This window comes from Dendropsophus ebraccatus, chromosome 13 (genome assembly GCF_027789765.1).
Source record: "Dendropsophus ebraccatus isolate aDenEbr1 chromosome 13, aDenEbr1.pat, whole genome shotgun sequence".
Classification (NCBI taxonomy): Eukaryota; Metazoa; Chordata; class Amphibia; order Anura; family Hylidae; genus Dendropsophus; species Dendropsophus ebraccatus.
The window spans coordinates 78,133,726-78,155,882 of NC_091466.1; the positions used below are offsets into that span (position 1 = coordinate 78,133,726).

At 52.3% G+C, this 22,157-nt stretch overlaps 1 protein-coding gene across 4 annotated transcripts in view; it reads right to left on the minus strand.

The window, feature by feature from the left end:
• FOXN3 (forkhead box N3) overlaps positions 1 to 22,157 on the minus strand; it is a 113,680-nt gene that overhangs the window by 8,224 nt on the left and 83,299 nt on the right. For 3 of the 4 annotated variants that reach the window (XM_069951217.1, XM_069951216.1, XM_069951218.1), the window contains exons 4-5: positions 17,202 to 17,266; positions 3,251 to 3,316 (exon numbers count right to left, since the gene is read on the minus strand). In XM_069951217.1, coding sequence (XP_069807318.1) covers positions 3,251 to 3,316; positions 17,202 to 17,266 — 131 coding nt within the window. The remainder of the gene's footprint in view (positions 1 to 3,250; positions 3,317 to 17,201; positions 17,267 to 22,157) is intronic. The other variant, XM_069951219.1, reaches the window with a different exon arrangement.

The window sequence follows — 22,157 nt, forward strand, 5'->3', positions numbered from 1 at the left end:
GTCACAGTCTCTGCCCTTATGTTCCCGGGGTCACAGTCTCTGCCCTTATGTTCCCGGGGTCACAGTCTCTGCCCTTATGTTCCCGGGGTCACAGTCTCTGCCCTTATGTTCCCGGGGTCACAGTCTCTGCCCTTATGTTCCCGGGGTCACAGTCTCTGCCCTTATGTTCCCGGGGTCACAGTCTCTGCCCTTATGTTCCCGGGGTCACAGTCTCCGCCCCCATGTTCCCCCCGCATTGCTAAGCTCAACCGACATCTGAACGGGGGTTGGGCAGTGAATGCGTCGGCGCTGTTGGATCTACACCCGTGCAGCTGATCAAAATATTGAATAGATTAGTGACGCGTCTCAGCGAGGAGACATCTGTTAGTGAATAATTTACCGCCAGCGAATTCCAATTCCTTGCGACATTTCTGGGATTCTAGAATGTGGGCGGAGTCACATTACCAATATATATCTGTGATCGGGGATATAGGGAGGAGGCGTTCCGTCACCAACAGCAACAAACACAGATAGAGGAACTCCAAAGATTCATCCACAAGAAGGGACGGAACGGGAACGCCAGGCCAAACAGGGTGACGGCGGAGGAGGAGGGAGGGCACCAGGACCATGAGGACCATCCAGCCGCATGTGAGGGACCAAGGGACAGGCTAACAGCCAGCGGCACAACAAGGAGGAAGAAGAAAAGCAACCAGGATCACTAATCCCAGAACCGCTGCTGATACGGAGATCAAAAGGGCCACAAGATGTCTCATCTACCTTCAATATGTCACCACTAGCAGGACCTCTGCTTGCTGTCAGTGACCGGAGGCCTCTAGGCACCATAGCACCTGCACATTCTCCAACCTACAAGAGCTGAGAGCTACTGTAGCATGATGGGAGTTGTAGTTTTCAAACAGCTGGAGAAGATGGGGAAGATCCTGACACTACTGCTCAGAGCTGAGGGTTCGTGTCCTTGGCGTCTGTGTGGCCGTTCATACTGCGGCCAGCTGACTCTATAGGATATTTATAGAAAGATCAATGTCAAATTATCCTGAATGGGAGAAGAAGCCACAATTTACACGTTACCCTCATCTGTGCTACATTTACCCTATAATAGGAAGACTGCAGCCTGTCCCATCAATCAATAGCGGCAAGATGGAAAAGGCGGCCTGAAGGGGGCGCAATAATCATCTGTATAACACTAATTCCTGAAGGTACTGAGAATACAGCCTATCCATCACTAGAGATCAGCGGTGACATCACTGAGAATACAGCCTATCCATCACTAGAGATCAGCGGTGACATCACTGAGAATACAGCCTATCCATCACTAGAGATCAGCGGTGACATCACTGAGAATACAGCCTATCCATCACTAGAGATCAGCGGTGACATCACTGAGAATACAGCCTATCCATCACTAGAGATCAGTGACATCACTGAGAATACAGGCTATCCATCACTAGAGATCAGCGGTGACATCACTGAGAATACAGCCTATCCATCACTAGAGATCAGCGGTGACATCACTGAGAATACAGCCTATCCATCACTAGAGATCAGCGGTGACATCACTGAGTATACAGCCTATCCATCACTAGAGAATACAGCCTATCCATCACTAGAGATCAGCGGTGACATCACTGAGAATACAGCCTATCCATCACTAGAGATCAGCGGTGACATCACTGAGAATACAGCCTATCCATCACTAGAGATCAGTGACATCACTGAGAATACAGCCTATCCATCACTAGAGATCAGTGACATCATTGAGAATACAGCCTATCCATCACTAGAGATCAGCGGTGACATCACTGATAATACAGCCTATCCATCACTAGAGATCAGCGGTGACATCACTGAGAATACAGCCTATCCATCACTATAGATCAGCAGTGACATCACTGAGAATACAGCCTATCCATCACTAGAGATCAGCGGTGACATCACTGAGAATACAGCCTATCCATCACTAGAGATCAGCGGTGACATCATTGAGAATACAGCCTATCCATCACTAGAGATCAGCAGTGACATCACTAAGAATACAGCCTATCCATCACTAGAGATCAGCAGGGACATCACTGAGAATACAGCCTATCCATCACTAGAGATCAGTGACATCATTGAGAATACAGCCTATCCATCACTAGAGATCAGCGGTGACATCACTGAGAATACAGCCTATCCATCACTAGAGATCAGCGGTGACATCACTGAGAATACAGCCTATCCATCACTAGAGATCAGCGGTGACATCACTGAGAATACAGCCTATCCATCACTAGAGATCAGCGGTGACATCACTGAGAATACAGCCTATCCATCACTAGAGATCAGCGGTGACATCACTGAGAATACAGCCTATCCATCACTAGAGATCAGCGGTGACATCACTGAGAATACAGCCTATCCATCACTAGAGATCAGCAGTGACATCACTGAGAATACAGCCTATCCATCACTAGAGATCAGCGGTGACATCACTGAGAATACAGCCTATCCATCACTAGAGATCAGCGGTGACATCACTGAGAATACAGCCTATCCATCACTAGAGATCAGCAGTGACATCACTGAGAATACAGCCTATCCATCACTAGAGATCAGCGGTGACATCACTGAGAATACAGCCTATCCATCACTAGAGATCAGCGGTGACATCACTGAGAATACAGCCTATCCATCACTAGAGATCAGTGACATCACTGAGAATACAGCCTATCCATCACTAGAGATCAGTGACATCACTGAGAATACAGCCTATCCATCACTAGAGATCAGTGACATCACTGCTATCGGTTGCTTCCTCTGGAGTATTATATAACGTGCGCTCCTGTTACTATCGGCTTCTTCTCGATTACAATGTGTTGTGTTCTTATAATCGGTCACAGTGTGTCATGGCCGCTCTCTATTTCTGGATTACAGCATGCACTGTGTGGTCTCCAGCTGACTGACAGATAATAGGCAGTGACTCATCGGGATTCTCCCAGCGCGGTGAAGGTTGCGGCACATGATGAGCATCCCCCGTTATAAGGCGCCCAGACCTTGTATATACAGCGGGCTCTGCTGCTCTTATGTGAGGACTGAGGCGTTTCACCCTCTGATCCCATAGCAGATAGATGCAGGCTATGCTGGGACTTGTGGTCCCCTGCTCTGCTGTCAGGATGTGAGGACTGAGGCGTTTCACCCTCTGATCCCATAGCAGATAGATGCAGGCTCCTCTATAGAACGTGTAAGGTCACATGTGGTGTCGCTGTCTACTCACAACCTGCGTGTAAGTCATGTGGAGAATTCAATAGCATCATGGCGCTGGCAGCGGCGACGTCGGGATCTGTGGAAATCAACCAATAGAGACGTTACTAAGGATCAGCCAGGAAATCCTACTCTAAGCTTATAAGACTATGATAGGGAGGAGAGGACAAAGGCAGAGCCACCACCAGGGGGCGACGGCACACAGAGCACGGGGGCACCCCTCACTACACACAACCACCAGGGGGCGACGGCACACAGAGCACGGGGGCACCCCTCACTACACACAACCACCAGGGGGCGACGGCACACAGAGCACGGGGGCACCCCTCACTACACACAACCACCAGGGGGCGACGGCACACAGAGCACGGGGGCACCCCTCACTACACACAACCACCAGGGGGAGACGGCACACAGAGCACGGGGGCAGCAGGGGCACCCCTCACCACACACACAACCACCAGGGGGCGACGGCACACAGAGCACGGGGGCACCCCTCACTACACACAACCACCAGGGGGCGACGGCACACTGAGCACGGGGGCACCCCTCACCACACACACACACAACCACCAGGGGGCGACTGCACACAGAGCACGGGGGCAGCAGGGGCACCCCTCACCACACACAACCACCAGGGGGCGACGGCACACAGAGCACGGGGCACCCCTCAACACACACACAACCACAAGGGGGTGACGGCATACAGAGCACCCCTCACCACACACAACCACCGGGGGGCGACAGCACACAGAGCACGGGGGCACCCCTCACCACACACAACCACCGGGGGGCGATGGCACACAGAGCACGTGGGCACCCCTCACCACACACACACACACACACACAACCACCGGGGGTGACGGCACACAGAGCACGGGGGGCAGCAGGGGCACCCCTCACCACACACAACCCACTCAAATATAATTCCAGTGCCCGCCACTACTCGCTCCCGACTACTGCAGAACCAATCCCTATTCTGTTGCTAGACAGATGGCGGCTTACAGGGACTGAGGAAAATATTATGGTCCCCCCACCCTTACTGCCGCCCTCGGGAAAAAAGAAAAACGCAGAGCCAAGCAGTCAGGGCTGCCATGGCAACCGGCGGCATCACCATGACGACAGTAAACATCCAGAGCGGATGCTGAAAAGAACATCTGCCCCGTCGGAGCGTCCCGGTATCTGCCCATAGGGAGACGGGAGAGATGGAAACCCACCCCGGGGATCCCCTCATCCAGCGCCCAGGAGAAGTGGTACTGTGCACTGTATATATATATACTGAGGATTACACCCAGTATACAGGACAGGAGAAGTGGTACTGTGCACTGTGTATATATATACTGAGGATTACACCCAGCGTACAGGACAGAAGTGGTACTGTGCACTGTATATATATACTGAGGATTACACCCAGCATACAGGACAGGAGAAGTGGTACTGTGCACTGTATATATATACTGAGGATTACACCCAGCATACAGGACAGGAGAAGTGGTACTGTGCACTGTATATATATACTGAGGATTACACCCAGCATACAGGACAGGAGAAGTGGTACTGTGCACTGTATATATATACTGAGGATTACACCCAGCATACAGGACAGGAGAAGTGGTACTGTGCACTGTATATATATACTGAGGATTACACCCAGCATACAGGACAGGAGAAGTGGTACTGTGCACTGTATATATATTCTGAGGATTACACCCAGCATACAGGACAGGAGAAGTGGTACTGTGCACTGTATATATACACTCACCGGCCACATTATTAGGTACACCATGCTAGTAACGGGTTGGACCCCCTTTTGCCTTCAGAACTGCCTCAATTCTTGGTGGCATAGATACAACAAGGTGCTGGAAGCTTCCTCAGAGATTTTGGTCCATAGTGACATGATGACATCACACAGTTGCCGCAGATTTGTCGGCTGCACATCCATGATGCCAATCTCCCGTTCCACCACATCCCAAAGATGCTCTATTGGATTGAGATCTGGTGACTGTGGAGGCCATTGGAGTACAGTGACCTCATTATCATGTTCAAGAAACCAGTCTGAGATGATTCTAGCTTTATGACATGGCGCATTATCCTGCTGAAAGTCGCCATCAGATGTTGGGTCCATTGTGGTCATAAAGGGATGGACATGGTCAGCAACAATACTCAGGTAGGCTGTGGCGTTGCAACGATGCTCAACTGGTACCAAGGGGCCCAAAGAGTGCCAAGAAGATATTCCCCACACCATGACACCACCACCACCAGCCTGAACCGCTGATACAAGGCAGGATGGATCCATGCTTTCATGTTGTTGACGCCAAATTCTGACCCTACCATCCGAATGTCGCAGCAGAAATCGAGACTCATCAGACCAGGCAACGTTTTTCCAATCTTCTACTGTCCAATTTCGATGAGCTTGTGCAAATTGTAGCCTCAGTTTCCTGTTCTTAGCTGAGCGGAGTGGCCCCCGGTGTGGTCTTCTGCTGCTGTAGCCCATACTGTGTACTGTGCGTTCAGAGATGCTCTTCTGCCTACCTTGGTTGTAACGGTTGGCTATTTGAGTCACTGTTGCCTTTCTATCAGCTGGAACCAGTCTGCCCATTCTCCTCTGACCTCTGGCATCAACAAGGCATTTCCGCCCACAGAACTGCCGCTCACTGGATGGTTTTTCTTTTTCGGACCATTCTCTGTAAACCCCAGAGATGGTTGTGCGTGAAAATCCCAGTAGATCAGCAGTTTCTGAAATACTCAGACCAGCCCTTCTGGCACCAACAACCATGCCACGTTCAAAGGCCTCAAATCACCTTTCTTCCCCATACTGATGCTCGGTTTGAACTGCAGGAGATTGTCTTCACCATGTCTACATGCCTAAATGCACTGAGTTGCCGCCATGTGATTGGCTGATTAGAAATTAAGTGGTAACGTTCAGTTGGACAGGTGTACCTAATAAAGTGGCCGGTGAGTGTATATACTGAGGATTACACCCAGTATACAGAACAGGAGAAGTGGTACTGTGCACTGCATATATATATACTGAGGATTACACCCAGCATACAGGACAGGAGAAGTGGTACTGTGCACTGTGTATATATACTGAGGATTACACCCAGCATACAGGACAGGAGAAGTGGTACTGTGCACTGTATATATATACTGAGGATTACACCCAGCATACAGGACAGGAGAAGTGGTACTGTGCACTGTATATATATATATATACTGAGGATTACACCCAGCATACGGGACAGGAGAAGTGGTACTGTGCACTGTATATATATACTGAGGATTACACCCAGCGTACATGACAGGAGAAGTGGTACTGTGCACTGTATATATATACACTGAGGATTACACCCAGCATACAGGACAGGAGAAGTGGTACTGTGCACTGTATATATATATATACACTGAGGATTACACCCAGCGTACAGGACAGGAGAAGTGGTACCATGCACTGTAGAGATATATATATCAGTCAGTACTATATATCAGTAGTAAATAGAATATGGACGATTATTTAATGGTGCAGAACGCAGAGACGACTATTAGATGGGAGAGCAGAGTGACCCCCAGTATCCCCACCATGTGAGGAAAGCCGTGCAGAGCTCTGGGAGAGCTGAGTGATTACTGCAGGACTGTATTACTGGAGATGCTGGGCAGGACGGCTGTGAAGATCTATGGACAATACGTAGTGGAAAGTTCCCACAATTTATGAGGATTCCATGTGGACTGGTCCAAAGCGCAGCCAATCGGAGGGGGAGCCGCTCTCCCCGAGCACCGAGGGGTTACTACAAGGACATGATGACATCAGCACAAGACAAGACACATTCCTTCCACATAATATAATCCTGGAGTCTCCACAGAGCCCGTCCTCCCCGCCACCACCCCAACTAATGTTATATGGAGGAGATGGAGAAAACCCAGGTACACGGCCTCCCCTCCACCCGCGGGAATCACTGGAAGAAACTGACTGTTACACTGTATCCATAGTAACCAGGCTGTCAGGACTGACAACGTATCCATAGTAACCAGGCTGTCAGGACTGACAACGTATCCATAGTAACCAGGCTGTCAGGACTGACAACGTATCCATAGTAACCAGGCTGTCAGGACTGACAACGTATCCATAGTAACCAGGCTGTCAGGACTGACAACGTATCCATAGTAACCAGGCTGTCAGGACTGACAATGTATCCATAGTAACCAGGCTTTTAGGACTGGCAATGTATCCATAGTAACCAGGCTTTTAGGACTGGCAATGTATCCATAGTAACCAGGCTGTCAGGACTGACAATGTATCCATAGTAACCAGGCTTTTAGGACTGGCAATGTATCCATAGTAACCAGACTTTTAGGACTGGCAATGTATCCATAGTAACCAATCCCTTATTCAGGAGTGCAGATATACCCATAGCAATAACCTGTCCTGCAGGAGCCGCCTGACTACAAGCACTGCGGGGCCCGATATCACAGCTAGTAATATATACATGTATAGAATGTAGAGCATCCTGCGCTCAGGATAATACCCAGCATGACCACATGGGGGCAGTATTCCAGCACAGGAAGCCAAAGCCTTTTTATTGTAGATTTTTCCTGAGAATATATACATCTGGGGGCGCTCCTCCACCTCACTGCCCATACCAGCTGGGGGCGCTCCTCCACCTCACTGCCCATACCAGCTGGGGCGCTCCTCCACCTCACTGCCCATGCCAGCTGGGGCGCTCCTCCACCTCACTGCCCATGCCAGCTGGGGGCGCTCCTCCACCTCACTGCCCATACCAGCTGGGGGCGCTCCTCCACCTCACTGCCCATGCCAGCTGGGGGCACTCCTCCACCTCCGTGCTCATGCCAGCTGGGGGCGCTCCTCCACCTCCGTGCTCATGCCAGCTGGGGGCGCTCCTCCACCTCACTGCCCATGCCAGCTGGAGGCGCACCTCCACCTCACTGCCCATGCCAGCTGGGGGCGCTCCTCCACCTCACTGCCCATGCCAGCTGGGGCGCTCCTCCACCTCACTGCCCATGCCAGCTGGGGGCGCTCCTCCACCTCACTGCCCCTGCCAGCTGGGGGCGCTCCTCCACCTCACTGCCCATGCCAGCTGGGGGCGCTCCTCCACCTCACTGCCCATGCCAGCTGGGGGCGCTCCTCCACCTCACTGCCCATGCCAGCTGGGGGCGCTCCTCCACCTCACTGCCCATACCAGCTGGGGGCGCTCCTCCACCTCACTGCCCATGCCAGCTGGGGGCACTCCTCCACCTCCGTGCTCATGCCAGCTGGGGGCGCTCCTCCACCTCCGTGCTCATGCCAGCTGGGGGCGCTCCTCCACCTCACTGCCCATGCCAGCTGGGGGCGCTCCTCCACCTCACTGCCCATGCCAGCTGGGGGCGCTCCTCCACCTCACTGCCCATGCCAGCTGGGGGCGCTCCTCCACCTCACTACCTATCTTCCCTGCTGGTTCCCAGCCGTGGTGGCCAAGGCCGCCTTCACTGCAACCAGTGAAAAGCCTGACACTTTCCCTTTAAATCCTTGTTGCTATTTTGGCTATTTAAAAATGCAGGGAGAGGCGTGACTACAGGACGGAGAATCCGGCGATGCTCCCGGGGCGGACATGTCTTTACAGTTATTTCCACCGTTGCCTTGACAACCAGGGGGGAAAAAAATGAAATAAATTCCACCGTAACAAATTCATTGAGGACTGAGAGTCGTCGTCGTCAGCGGCTCGGGGGACACGCGGGGGGCGGCAGCCTTGTCGCACAGCGAGATCCTCTCAATTAACACTGCGAGGAGATACGCCCCCCCCCCCCCCCCTCCTCTTTGATTCGCTCCCTCCCCGTCAAGTACGCAAACTTTGAAGTCAACAAATGGTGTTCGCGGAGTTTAGGCGAGCGACTTTCATCTCCGTGGGCTCCGGCCGCCATGATCACAAGATCTCTCCGGGAGCAATGAGAAGGGTTCGCTTACAAGTCAAAAGTACTAAAAGACAAAAAACAAAAAATACTAACCACCCCCAAACACAGCGAGACAATCAAAGCAATAAAAATATCAGACGGGGCAAAGAAAAAGGTGGAAAACGTCTAATACTTCCGAACCCGGGAAAGTTGGATAACAACAAAAAGTGCAAAAACCCCACATCATGGCCTCATCCACAGTCACTGAGATTATTCCACAGGAGTCAGAAAATCTGCAAATTGTACAAGAAAAAAAAAAAAAGATTCCGACTCCAACGCCACAGAAATCCCGTCAGCAGCTTCGGATTCGGCTGTCGGTTACAGAAACCAGCGGAAAGTTCCCATTCTGGAGAAATCCCAGGGAAAAGACTTCTCCGAAAACACTTTCCTTCCTGGATCTCCACTTCTGTAGTAACCACTAAAATATATCTATCTTATAGTATGTATACCTGCACAATGTATACACAGTGGAGGGAGAGACGGACCAATCAGGAGTAAGGGATCACTAATAAAATAACTAGAGATCTTTATTGAGAATACAGCCTATCCATCACTAGAGATCAGCGGTGACATCACTGAGAATACAGCCTATCCATCACTAGAGATCAGCGGTGACATCACTGAGAATACAGCCTATCCATCACTAGAGATCAGTGACATCACTGAGAATACAGCCTATCCATCACTAGAGATCAGTGACATCACTGAGAATACAGCCTATCCATCACTAGAGATCAGCGGTGACATCACTGAGAATACAGCCTATCCATCACTAGAGATCAGCAGTGACATCACTGAGAATACAGCCTATCCATCACTAGAGATCAGCGGTGACATCACTGAGTATACAGCCTATCCATCACTAGAGATCAGCGGTGACATCACTGAGAATACAGCCTATCCATCACTAGAGATCAGTGACATCACTGAGAATACAGCCTATCCATCACTAGAGATCAGCGGTGACATCACTGAGAATACAGCCTATCCATCACTAGAGATCAGTGACATCACTGAGAATACAGCCTATCCATCACTAGAGATCAGCGGTGACATCACTGAGAATACAGCCTATCCATCACTAGAGATCAGCGGTGACATCACTGAGAATACAGCCTATCCATCACTAGAGATCAGCAGTGACATCACTGAGAATACAGCCTATCCATCACTAGAGATCAGCAGTGACATCACTGAGAATACAGCCTATCCATCACTAGAGACCAGCGTCACATCACTGAGAATACAGCCTATCCATCACTAGAGATCAGTGACATCACTGAGAATACAGCCTATCCATCACTAGAGATCAGCAGTGACATCACTGAGAATACAGCCTATCCATCACTAGAGATCAGCGGTGACATCACTGAGAATACAGCCTATCCATCACTAGAGATCAGTGACATCACTGAGAATACAGCCTATCCATCACTAGAGATCAGCGGTGACATCACTGAGAATACAGCCTATCCATCACTAGAGATCAGCGGTGCCATGAGTATACAGCCTGTCCCTTCCTCAGTATATACTGTGTATGCAGTCAGTAGGCGGCAGGGCTCGGGCTGTATGTCTGTGAGTCACTGGGTGTAGCGTGACAACCTGCAGAACGAGTTCATCTCCACGGCAACAAACGACTCAACCGCCATGGACACAATACCAAGAGAACACAGTCCGGTGGATAAGCCGCCCAGCCCCATTCCTAGGAGGTCGCTGCCGCTGCCATTATACGGATCAGTCCAAAGTGAAAGTGAAGCCGCACAGCAAGATGGCGACCAGGAAAGTTAAGTCTGGGGGGTCATTCTCTAGGGTCAGGTCAGCACTTTCAGAGCGGGGGAAACTTCATATACAAACTTCCCTTACAGAACTTGTGACCCCTTAACTGCAGAGGTCAGAGAGTATGGCGGGGGTCATGTCGTATAGATCAGCTCCCACAGAGGCAGCCACCCAGCTTTCCCATAGCCCTGAAGGGTAGTGACAGGCTCCCTGGGAGAGCCCACCTACAGATAGGTGACCATGTATGATACAATCCGGTCTATAGAGAATTACTGAGCATTTTACAAGCCGGACGCATTGATGGTTCCATTTCCAGCATGAGGATTGCAGCCGGGTCACTGATCACACAGACAATAGGTGGCCGGTGGATGGAAGGTCCCCCAGCCGGCCTGGGACGGGAGTGCGGCCTCCGCTCCTGCAGCGCAACGCTGATCACTTGTGACATGAGGTATTTGTGGCAGCGGCTCCATGAAAGCCGTACACTCATCTATTGTGCAGGGGAGGAAGGGAAGGGGGGCAACTCTCATTGTCAGCGGCCCACCAAACACCCGGCTACATCTATGACCTCCTTTCCTCTCTGCTAATGGAAAGCAAATTACGGCCACGCCAGCGCGGCATTGGCCCGGACCACTGAGTGTATTATGTGCTGCTATATATGTAGCAGAGTATACAGGAAGCCCCGGGGGTCTCTGTGCCAGGCTGGGACACAGGAGGGGGACGTTTATACACACATTTTCTGGAGCGCGTGTGAACACAACCCTACAACTGTACAGAAAGGATTACTGGACACATACATAGGAAGCGGGTCTACCTGTAGCGCCCCCATCACACAGGACCGACATGCTGCAGGTGTGCAGCAACAGGGAGGCCAAAATATGCAGCACTGCAGCCCACAGCATACCCTAAGACTATGGTCACATGATGGGATCACAGAGGCCATGGTCACATGATAAGGGAACACAGAGGCCACGGTCACATGACAGGGGATCACAGAGGTCACGGTCACATGACGGGGGAATCACACAGGCCACGGTCACATGATGGGGGATCACAGAGGCCACGGTCACATGACGGGGCATCACAAACGCCATGGCCACCTAGACTCTGAAACCATCCTCAACATGCTGACACGCTACGGACCTAGAACCTAAAAGCACCAGTGACATGCTGCGGACCTAGAATCTGAAACCACCGGTGACACACTGCAGACCTAGAACCTGAAACCACCAGTGACACGCTGCAGACCTAGAACCTGAAATCACCAGTGACACACTGCAGACCTAGAACCTGAAATCACCAGAGAAACGCTACGGACCTAGAACCTAAAAGCACCAGTGACATGCTGCGGACCTAGAACCAGAAACCACCAGTGACACGCTGCAGAGCCAGAATCTGAAACCAACAGTGACATGCTGCGGAGCCAGAATCTGAAACCACCAGTGACACGCTGCGGACCTAGAATCTGAAACCACCAGTGACACACTGCGGAGCCAGAACCTGAAACCACCAGTGACACGCTGCGGAGCCAGAACCTGAAACCACCAGTGACACGCTGAGGAGCTAGAACCTGAAACCACCAGTGACACGCTGCGGAGCCAGAACCTGAAACCACCAGTGACACGCTGCGGAGCCAGAACCTGAAACCACCAGTGACATGCTGCGGAGCCAGAACCTGAAACCACTAGTGACACGCTGCGGAGCCAGAACCTGAAACCACCAGTGACACGCTGCGGAGCCAGAACCTGAAACCACCAGTGACACGCTGAGGAGCCAGAACCTGAAACCACCAGTGACACGCTGAGGAGCCAGAACCTGAAACCACCAGTGACACGCTGAGGAGCTAGAACCTGAAACCAACAGTGACACGCTGAGGAGCCAGAACCTGAAACCACCAGTGACACGCTGAGGAGCTAGGACCTGAAACCACCAGTGACACGCTGCGGAGCCAGAACCTGAAACCAACAGTGACACGCTGCGGAGCCAGAACCTGAAACCACCAGTGACACGCTGAGGAGCCAGAACCTGAAACCACCAGTGACACGCTGAGGAGCTAGAACCTGAAACCACCAGTGACACGCTGAGGAGCCAGAACCTGAAACCACCAGTGACACGCTGCGGAGCCAGAACCTGAAACCAACAGTGACACGCTGCGGAGCTAGAACCTGAAACCACCAGTGACACGCTGAGGAGCCAGAACCTGAAACCACCAGTGACACGCTGAGGAGCTAGAACCTGAAACCAACAGTGACACGCTGCGGACCTAGAATCTGAAACCACCAGTGACACGCTGAGGAGCTAGAACCTGAAACCACCAGTGACACGCTGAGGAGCCAGAACCTGAAACCACCAGTGACACGCTGCAGAACCAGAATCTCTGTGTAACAGAATAAGGGCAGGAGCTGCAGGATCAGCCACTGCTGATGTACTTAATATTGTATTAGTGATGGTGTATCGGAGGCCTCGGCGGGGACCTGTCTCATTCCCAGCGCTCGCCCACTTAACGTGCGGTGTGATCGATAGAGCGCCAGGCGGAAGAAGAACGCTGTGCGGATCATCTGCAGCCGCTGTCAGGAGGAATACGACAAGATAAACCCTGACGAGCCATCATACCCGCTATAAATAGACGCCTTCCCAAGGTCAGCGCCAGAGAAGTTATTGGATAAATAGCAGCAGAGTCGGATGTACTCACCGCGAGGAAACAATCAGCAAGATCACAAAACCCTCCATTATACAGAAAATCCTGACTACAGCGCAAGTCCTCTAACCTGGCATCCAGGGGGGAAGAGAACACGCCGGAAGCGAAGGGGGCCAGCGCTAGATTATACTGAAAAACTTCTGACACATCGCCTCCTCCATATAGTAGCATCCCCATCTACTACATCACTATACATTACCACCAGCCTGATAATCCCCTCTATACCTCATTACTGCCAGATCTATGATAGCATTCACCTATACACAAAGCTGAGGGTTATACCCCAGAGCTGCACTCACTATTCTGCTGGTGGGATCACTGTGTACATCATTGATCCTGAGTTACATCCTGTATTATACTGCAGAGCTGGACTCACTATTCTGATGGTGGGGTCACTGTGTACATACATTACATTACTTATCATGTACTGATCCTGAGTTACATCCTGTATTATACTGCAGAGCTGCAGTCACTATTCTGATGGTGGGGTCACTGTGTACATACATTACTGATCCCGAGTTCCATCCTGTATTATTCTCCAGAGCTGCACTCACTATTCTGCTGGTGGGGTCACTGTGTACATACATCACTGATCCATTGTTACATCCTGTATTATACTCCAGAGCTGCACTCACTATTCTGCTGGTGGGATCACTGTGTACATCACTGATCCTGAGTTACATCCTGTATTATACTGCAGAGCTGCACTCACTATTCTGCTGGTGGGGTCACTATTCTGATGGTGGGGTCACTGTGTACATACATTACTGATCCTGAGTTCCATCCTGTATTATACTCCAGAGCTGCACTCACTATTCTGCTGGTGGGGTCACTGTGTACATACATTACGTTACTGATCCTGAGTTACATCCTGTATTACAGAGCTGCACTCACTATTCTGCTGGTGGGGTCACTACATGAGGTGTACATACAGGATGTAACTCAGGATCAGTAACGTAATGTATGTACACAGTGACCCCACCAGCAGAATAGTGAGTGCAGCTCTGGGGTATAATACAGGATGTAACTCAGGATCAGTAACGTAATGTATTATACCCCAGAGCTGCACTCACTATTCTGATGGTGGGGTCACTGTGTACATACATTACATTACTGATCCTGAGTTACATCCTGTATTATTCTCCAGAGCTGCACTCACTATTCTGCTGGTGGGGTCACTGTGTACATACATTACTGATCCAGAGTTACATCCTGTATTATACTCCAGAGCTGCACTCACTATTCTGCTGGTGGGGTCACTGTGTACATACATCACTGATCCAGAGTTACATCCTGTATTATACTCCAGAGCTGCACTCACTATTCTGCTGGTGGGATCATTGTGTACATTACTGATCGTGAGTTACATCCTGTATTATACCCCAGAGCTGCACTCACTATCCTGCTGGTGGGGTCACGGTGTACATACATTACATTACTGATCCTGAGTTACATCCTGTATTATACTGCAGAGCTGCACTCACTATTCTGCTGGTAGGATCACCGTGTACATACATTACTTATGTATGATCGGTTCTCTGGGGTCCAGGGTATCATACGGACGCTGCGGTGACACATTACAGGGGGTCTGCAGTGGGTGGGGGAGGGGCAGTCGCTGCTGAAGCCGCATCTTTCCACAGCTGAGTTGACATAAACCGGTTTGGCGTCCTGCGTGTTCAGGCAGGAGAGACGGATGTATGGGAAAGTCAGCACTGTCCCCCCTCCCGCAGCACAGGTCATCCATAGTGACGAGTCGGCTCCCTATGGATCAAACATCCGCTGATGGATCTCGTTATATAACTGCACTCAGCTTTCCCCAGTTCCTGAACGGAAGCGCAGACGCTAGCAGGGACTGGTATTGGCGCTGGCGGCCTATGATAAGTGCGGTGACATCATTACCAGGAGTGGGAACCCTTCATCCTGGCCGCAACTGATAGGAATTTGGCCTAACGTCAACTATTCCAGGACAAGAGAAAATGAGTGGCTGGAATGGGTTGGTGCGGTGCCCGCTCCACCGCCGGACGCTGAGGAGGGTGTTTTATCTGCCCTGCCCCTTTAAACCAACGTTCCTCTAACAACGGTGAAAACTGTGCAAAACCAGGTGACGCACGACTTCACAAGGAACAAGACATCTTTGCATGATCTGACTACACAGGGGGGGGGGATGCTTGTAGTCTGTAACCATGGAGATGCATAGAGCTACAGAAAAGCTGCAGACACGAGACCAGAGGAGATCAGGAACAACGACGTCCATCATGTCCTGCCTCCTGCAAACAAGGGTGTCTATGGCGGCGTCCAGATCAGAACAATGGCGGCAAATGACTCCAAAAAGGACAGGGGTCCAGGGGGGTTAGGGGCAGAGGGGTACAGTCCTGTGCGCAGGGGGCAGAGGGGTACAGTCCTGTGCGCAGGGGGCAGAGGGGTACAGTCCTGTGCGCAGGGGGCAGAGGGGTACAGTCCTGTGCGCAGGGGGCAGAGGGGTACAGTCCTGTGCGCAGGGGGCAGAGGGGTACAGTCCTGTGCGCAGGGGGCAGAGGGGTACAGTCCTGTGTGGAGGGGGCAGAGGGGTACAGTCCTGTGCGCAAGGGGCAGAGGGGTACAGTCCTGTGCGCAAGGGGCAGAGGGGTACAGTGCTGTGTGGAGGGGACAGAGGGGTACAGTCCTGTGCGCAGGGGGCAGAGGGGTACAGTCCTGTGCGCAAGGGGCAGAGGGGTACAGTGCTGTGTGGAGGGGACAGAAGGACCTGGCAGCAGGTGACCCCCTCTCTCCATTGAGTTCCCATGTATATGGGGTATCTATGGTTTGTGGTGCGGACAGCGCCCCTCCCCCTCTCTGGCCGGGTCGGTAAGGGTTAAGGGGCTGACACTGCGGTCTGAGGGCATCGGCTTGCAGATAATGGCGGTGTACACACCTAGCCTTTAAGCAGCAGCGTGCTCTCACCCTGTAATTTGCAGCCACACCTCACGGTTGCTACGGCAACAAAACTGCGCCACTAAACTTTATCCTGTTTAGTTAGGAGGCGGGAGCAGGACGGTCAGTGCCATGACACCGGGTGTAACCCCTCGCCTGCTGCACAGACCTGGCGGGTGACCCCGGGCACAGGTGACATCACTGATGACACGCTCGGCCTGTAACAGCACGTGGCTGCGCCGGAGCCAAACCTCATTCACTTTACAGTCTCCATAAAAAGTAAACAGCCTTTATCTTTATGCAGGTCAGCGGGTTTACCAGACGGCCCTCCGGCTGCTGCCAAACTACAACTCCCATCATGCCTGGAGGGACCGGGGATGATGGGGATTATACTTCTGCACAGCCGAGGGGCCAGGGGGTTGAGGTCTGTGCTCTATAGGTTCATGTGATGCAACACACTGTATGTTGGCGCCATTATACGTAGGATGGGCTCACTATCGGACACAGTCAGATGTCGGCAGGTCCTGGCGACTACAGATAAAGCATTCTACAGACCACACACAGAGAAGGAAGAAGGAAATCCGCCATGACAGCATCCCCAATCCAAGATGGACGTCCGGAGGGGGGGGGGGGGGCTTACCTTGAAGCAGAGCTCCATTCTTCTTGAAGAAATTGCTTCCGGGCCACAGAGGAGGGACCGATGTGCTGCAGAAAGAGAGGAGAAGAGGGGTCAATACTCTGCAGACATGATGTATCACACTGTATCTGATCATGCCGCTGGATACATTGCATTAGGCTGTGTGGTAACCAAGGGCAACAGACACGACTACAGCAGGGAGAGATACATGATAACAGTATCTGTCCCTGGGAAAGCTGGGTGCTAATCCCTCATACCATACTGTGGTCCCCGTGTGAGTTGTATTGGTGGTCACCCAGCTCCTCCCATATATCAGGACAGTGTATCAGTATATCAGGATTTCCACCCATCTCACCCACCCCCCTGATTTACCGCCACACACTCCGTACTGATCCGACGCTCGCTCTTTACATGGCGTATACTGGTGAGGACGGTGATTTATGCCCCCGCACACGTCCGCTCTTTATGGGTGTTACGACCCCAGGAGTGGGGGCAATGACTCGGGGCCCCTCCCCGACACACTTCAGGATAATGGAGGATTGATCAGAGGCCGGGACCCTCATTCATGTCCCGTCTCCTGCAAACAAAGGCGTTTATGGCGGCGGCCACACCAGAAGAACAATGGCGGCAAATGACTCCACCGAGCTCTAAATGATCACATCCATTAGTCACTGTGTGTCTCCCCATGCTGGGTGTCAGGCTCCGCCCCCGTCTCATGTCGCGTCAATCAGCACGCAAAGCGAGACACAAATTGCTGTAAATTTTTTATAATAGTAATAATAATTCCCAGATGTATAGAATAATGGGGAGGTCTGCAATGATTCCGCCCCCCCCCCATGTGCCAGGACGTTAGCCGGCACGCTGCTCTCCGCGCTCTCGCCTCTCCGTGTGGTTTCCGCCGCTCTTCCCCTAATGAGGCCATTTAACTAAACGAGGTGATTAAAGCGACGACGTCTCGTTACCAGAGAAAAATGGAACTCCAGGAACTTTGTCTCTGTGGTCGGCCTATAAAAAGGGGGGCGGCATTGTGAGGAGGGCGAGCCGGCGTGAGGTCCGCTTATTACAGCCGATTTATGGGCGACCTCGGGGGAAGACGTGGAAACAATAAAACTACAGAGGAAGCCGTCTGATAGTCCAGAATGTCCAATACCGTTATTTTATTAGGGTCGCTGTCTCTTTAAAAAGGGGTTATTCACACAATTTTTTTTCCTTTCAAAACAACTGGTCCCAGCAAGCGCCAAAGATTTGTAATTCATTTCTATATAAAAATCTCCAGTCTCCCAGTACTTATCAGCTGCTGTATGTCCTGCAGGAAGTGGTGTACTCTCTCCAGTCTGACAGTGCTCTCTGCTGCCACCTCTGTCCATGTCAGGAACTGTCCAGAGCAGCAGCAAGTCCCCATAGAAAACCTTTCCTGCTCTGAACAGGTCCTGACATGGACAGAGGTGGCAGCAGAAAGAGAATACACCACTTCCAGGACTTATCAGCTGCTGTGTGTCCTGCAGGAAGACTGGAGATTTTCTTTAATAGAAGTAAATAACATCTCTGGCATCTCTTTTTTGGTGAACTATCCCTTTAAATAAAAGTTTCATCCTCCAGATGTGGAAACTTCTCTGAGAACCATTTTATTTTTAACCAGTAAAAAGGAGAAGGAAGTGGTGAGCCGCAAAGCGTGAGGACGCCGTGAAGATGTAACCGTCCATGTCCCCGCACCGGCAGAGCCGGGATCATGACCTCCTCCATCCGCCGTATAGGACAGAAGGATCGGCCAGACAGCGGTGTTTATACTGCGGCTCGGCGCGCTCGGCTCTGCCACGTTACATTCCCCACCATTGTCAAAACAAGAGGAGCGGCGTCGGCAAATATCACCATTATCTGGTTGCTTAGCGACAGTCAACATTGCTGAGTGTGAGAGTCTGGATGGCTGCGGGCGATCTGCGTCCTGGGAAGTCGCTCACTTCAAGGTGAAACTGAGCAACGTGTCATGTGACCACGGGGTGGTGCGACCGGACGCGGCAGATACCGACACAACCGACATATGGAAGATCAAATACACAGCTGTGCTGCTCATCCTGAGCTTCCTGGTTCATGTGTATGGTACAGTATATATTCAGGGTGAAGGCCTTACAGACAGGACTTCTATAAGCCGAGACTACCAGGCCGCCAACCCCTGCGGCAGATCCAGAAGGAATTCCCGGGGTCGGGGCGCCCACTGACACCGCACACAATGGCCGATCTGTCACTTATAATAGACCCATTATAGACCCCACTGAGACACAATGGGCAGGCTTAGATACCTGAGAAAAGGGTATCACACTGCACCGCAGAGCCGAGATTACATACACTGCGTATGACATGGAGATGGAAACCTAGTGGTATCACACATCATAAGCTTAGATACCTGAGAAGAGGGTATCACACTGCACCGCAGAGCCGAGATTACATACACTGCGTATGACATGGAGATGGAAACATAGTGGTATCACACAACATAAGCTTAGATACCTGAGAAGATGGTATCACACTGCACCGCAGAGCCGAGATTACATACACTGCGTATGACATGGAGATGGAAACATAGTGGTATCACACATCATAAGCTTAGATACCTGAGAAGAGGTTATCACACTGCACCGCAGAGCCGAGATTACATACACTGCGTATGACATGGAGATGGAAACATAGTGGTATCACACAACATAAGCTTAGATACCTGAGAAGAGGGTATCACACTGCACCGCAGAGCCGAGATTACATACACTGCGTATGACATGGAGATGGAAACAAAGTGGTATCACACTTCATAAGCTTAGATACTGATGCACAGCAGACAGTATCACACAAAAAGCCAATTAAAGTATCTAACCTATGACAGGCTTAGATACAGCAGCCCAGTGTATACTGTCATATGATATAGTAGCTGAGCAAACTGTATCACACATGACAGACTTAGATACAGCAATGCAGCAGTCAGTAACACACATGATAGGATTAGATACAGAAGCACAGGACATGACTGGCTACAGTGGATAAGCCGACAGTATTACAAATGACAGGCTTAGATACACTGGCTCAGCAGACAGAAACAACATGCTTAGATACACTGCTTAAGGAACATACTATGATACATGACAGGTTTACATATAAAGCATCACACATGACATGCTTAGATACACAGCTGTGCAGACAGGATCACGCATGATAAGCTTAGATACAACAGTTTAGCAAAGAGTATCTGACATAAAGGCCTGCAATACACTTTCTTAGCACAGAGTATGCCACATGTCAGGCTTAGATACACAGCTCAGCAGTTCACTGTTCCTAGGTAACATGCATGGAGCGGCAATGCAGGTCCTGGTGTAGTGCAGGGAAGGTTCAGGTGTAACAAGGGGCAGGTCAGGGTGCAGGGCAGGTCAGGGTGCAGTGAGGGGCAGGTCAGGGTGCAGTGAGGGGCAGGTCAGGGTGCAGTGAGGGGCAGGTCAGGGTGCAGTGAAGGGCAGGTCAGGGTGCAGTGAAGGGCAGGTCAGGGTGCAGTGAGGGGCAGGTCAGGGTGCAGTGAGGGGCAGGTCAGGGTGCAGTGCAGGGCAGGTAAGGGTAAGGTGCAGGGCCTCATGCAGGTCAGTGCAGTGTGGGGCAGGTCCGGGTGCGGCGCAATTTAGGCCGGGGTCCCCCTGGGGGTAGGTCCTGTCCAGGAGCAGCACAGTTCAGGCAGGGTCCCCCTGGTGCGGGTCAGGTCAGGTCAGATCTAGGTGCAGTGCGGTTTAATCTGGGGTCTCCCTGGTGCAGGGCAGGTCCGGGTGCAGTGCAGTTTATGCCCGGGTCCCCCTGGTGCGGGGCAGGTCTGGGTGCAGTGCAGTTTAGGCCCAGGTCCCCCTGGTGCGGGGCAGGTCTGGGTGCAGTGCAGTTTAGGCCCAGGTCCCCCTGGTGCGGGGCAGGTCTGGGTGCAGTGCAGTTTAGGCCCGGGTCCCCCTGGTGCGGGGCAGGTCTGGGTACAGTGCAGTTTAGGCCCGGGTCCCCCTGGTGCGGGGCAGGTCCGGGTGCAGTGCAGTTTAGGCCCGGGTCCCCCTGGTGCGGGGCAGGTCCGGGTGTGGCGCAGTTTAGGCCCGGGTCCCCCTGGTGTGGGGCAGGTCTGGGTACAGTGCAGTTTAGGCCCGGGTCCCCCTGGTGCGGGTCAGGTCAGGTCAGATCTAGGTGCAGTGCGGTTTAATCTGGGGTCTCCCTGGTGCGGGGCAGGTCCGGGTGCAGTGCAGTTTAGGCCCGGGTCCCCCTGGTGCGGGGCAGGTCCGGGTGTGGCGCAGTTTAGGCCCGGGTCCCCCTGGTGTGGGGCAGGTCTGGGTACAGTGCAGTTTAGGCCCGGGTCCCCCTGGTGCGGGGCAGGTCCGGGTGTGGCGCAGTTTAGGCCCGGGTCCCCCTGGTGTGGGGCAGGTCTGGGTACAGTGCAGTTTAGGCCCGGGTCCCCCTGGTGCGGGGCAGGTCCGGGTGTGGCGCAGTTTAGGCCCGGGTCCCCCTGGTGTGGGGCAGGTCTGGGTACAGTGCAGTTTAGGCCCGGGTCCCCCTGGTGCGGGGCAGGTCCGGGTGTGGCGCAGTTTAGGCCCGGGGTCCCCCTGGTGCGGGGCAGGTCTGGGTGCAGTGCAGTTTAGGCCCGGGTCCCCCTGGTGCGGGGCAGGTCCGGGTGCAGTGCAGTTTAGGCCCGGGGTCCCCCTGGCGCAGGGTATCACCATTCCTGCGGCGGTGCTGTCACACACATGGTTGGGATTATCTTACCACGCTGGTATGTGTCTCTATGGAGACTGGCGACTCTGAAATATGAGGGGGGGGGGGGGGGGGGGGGGCTGGCAGATACTCCCCCCCCCCCTCCTGCAGCCTGGAGTCTAAGGAGCCATTTATGAGCACAGTAAATAGGAGCCGCGCTCTCCCATTAACCTCTTCAGTGCCAGGAAGTTAACAATTCCAATCTGC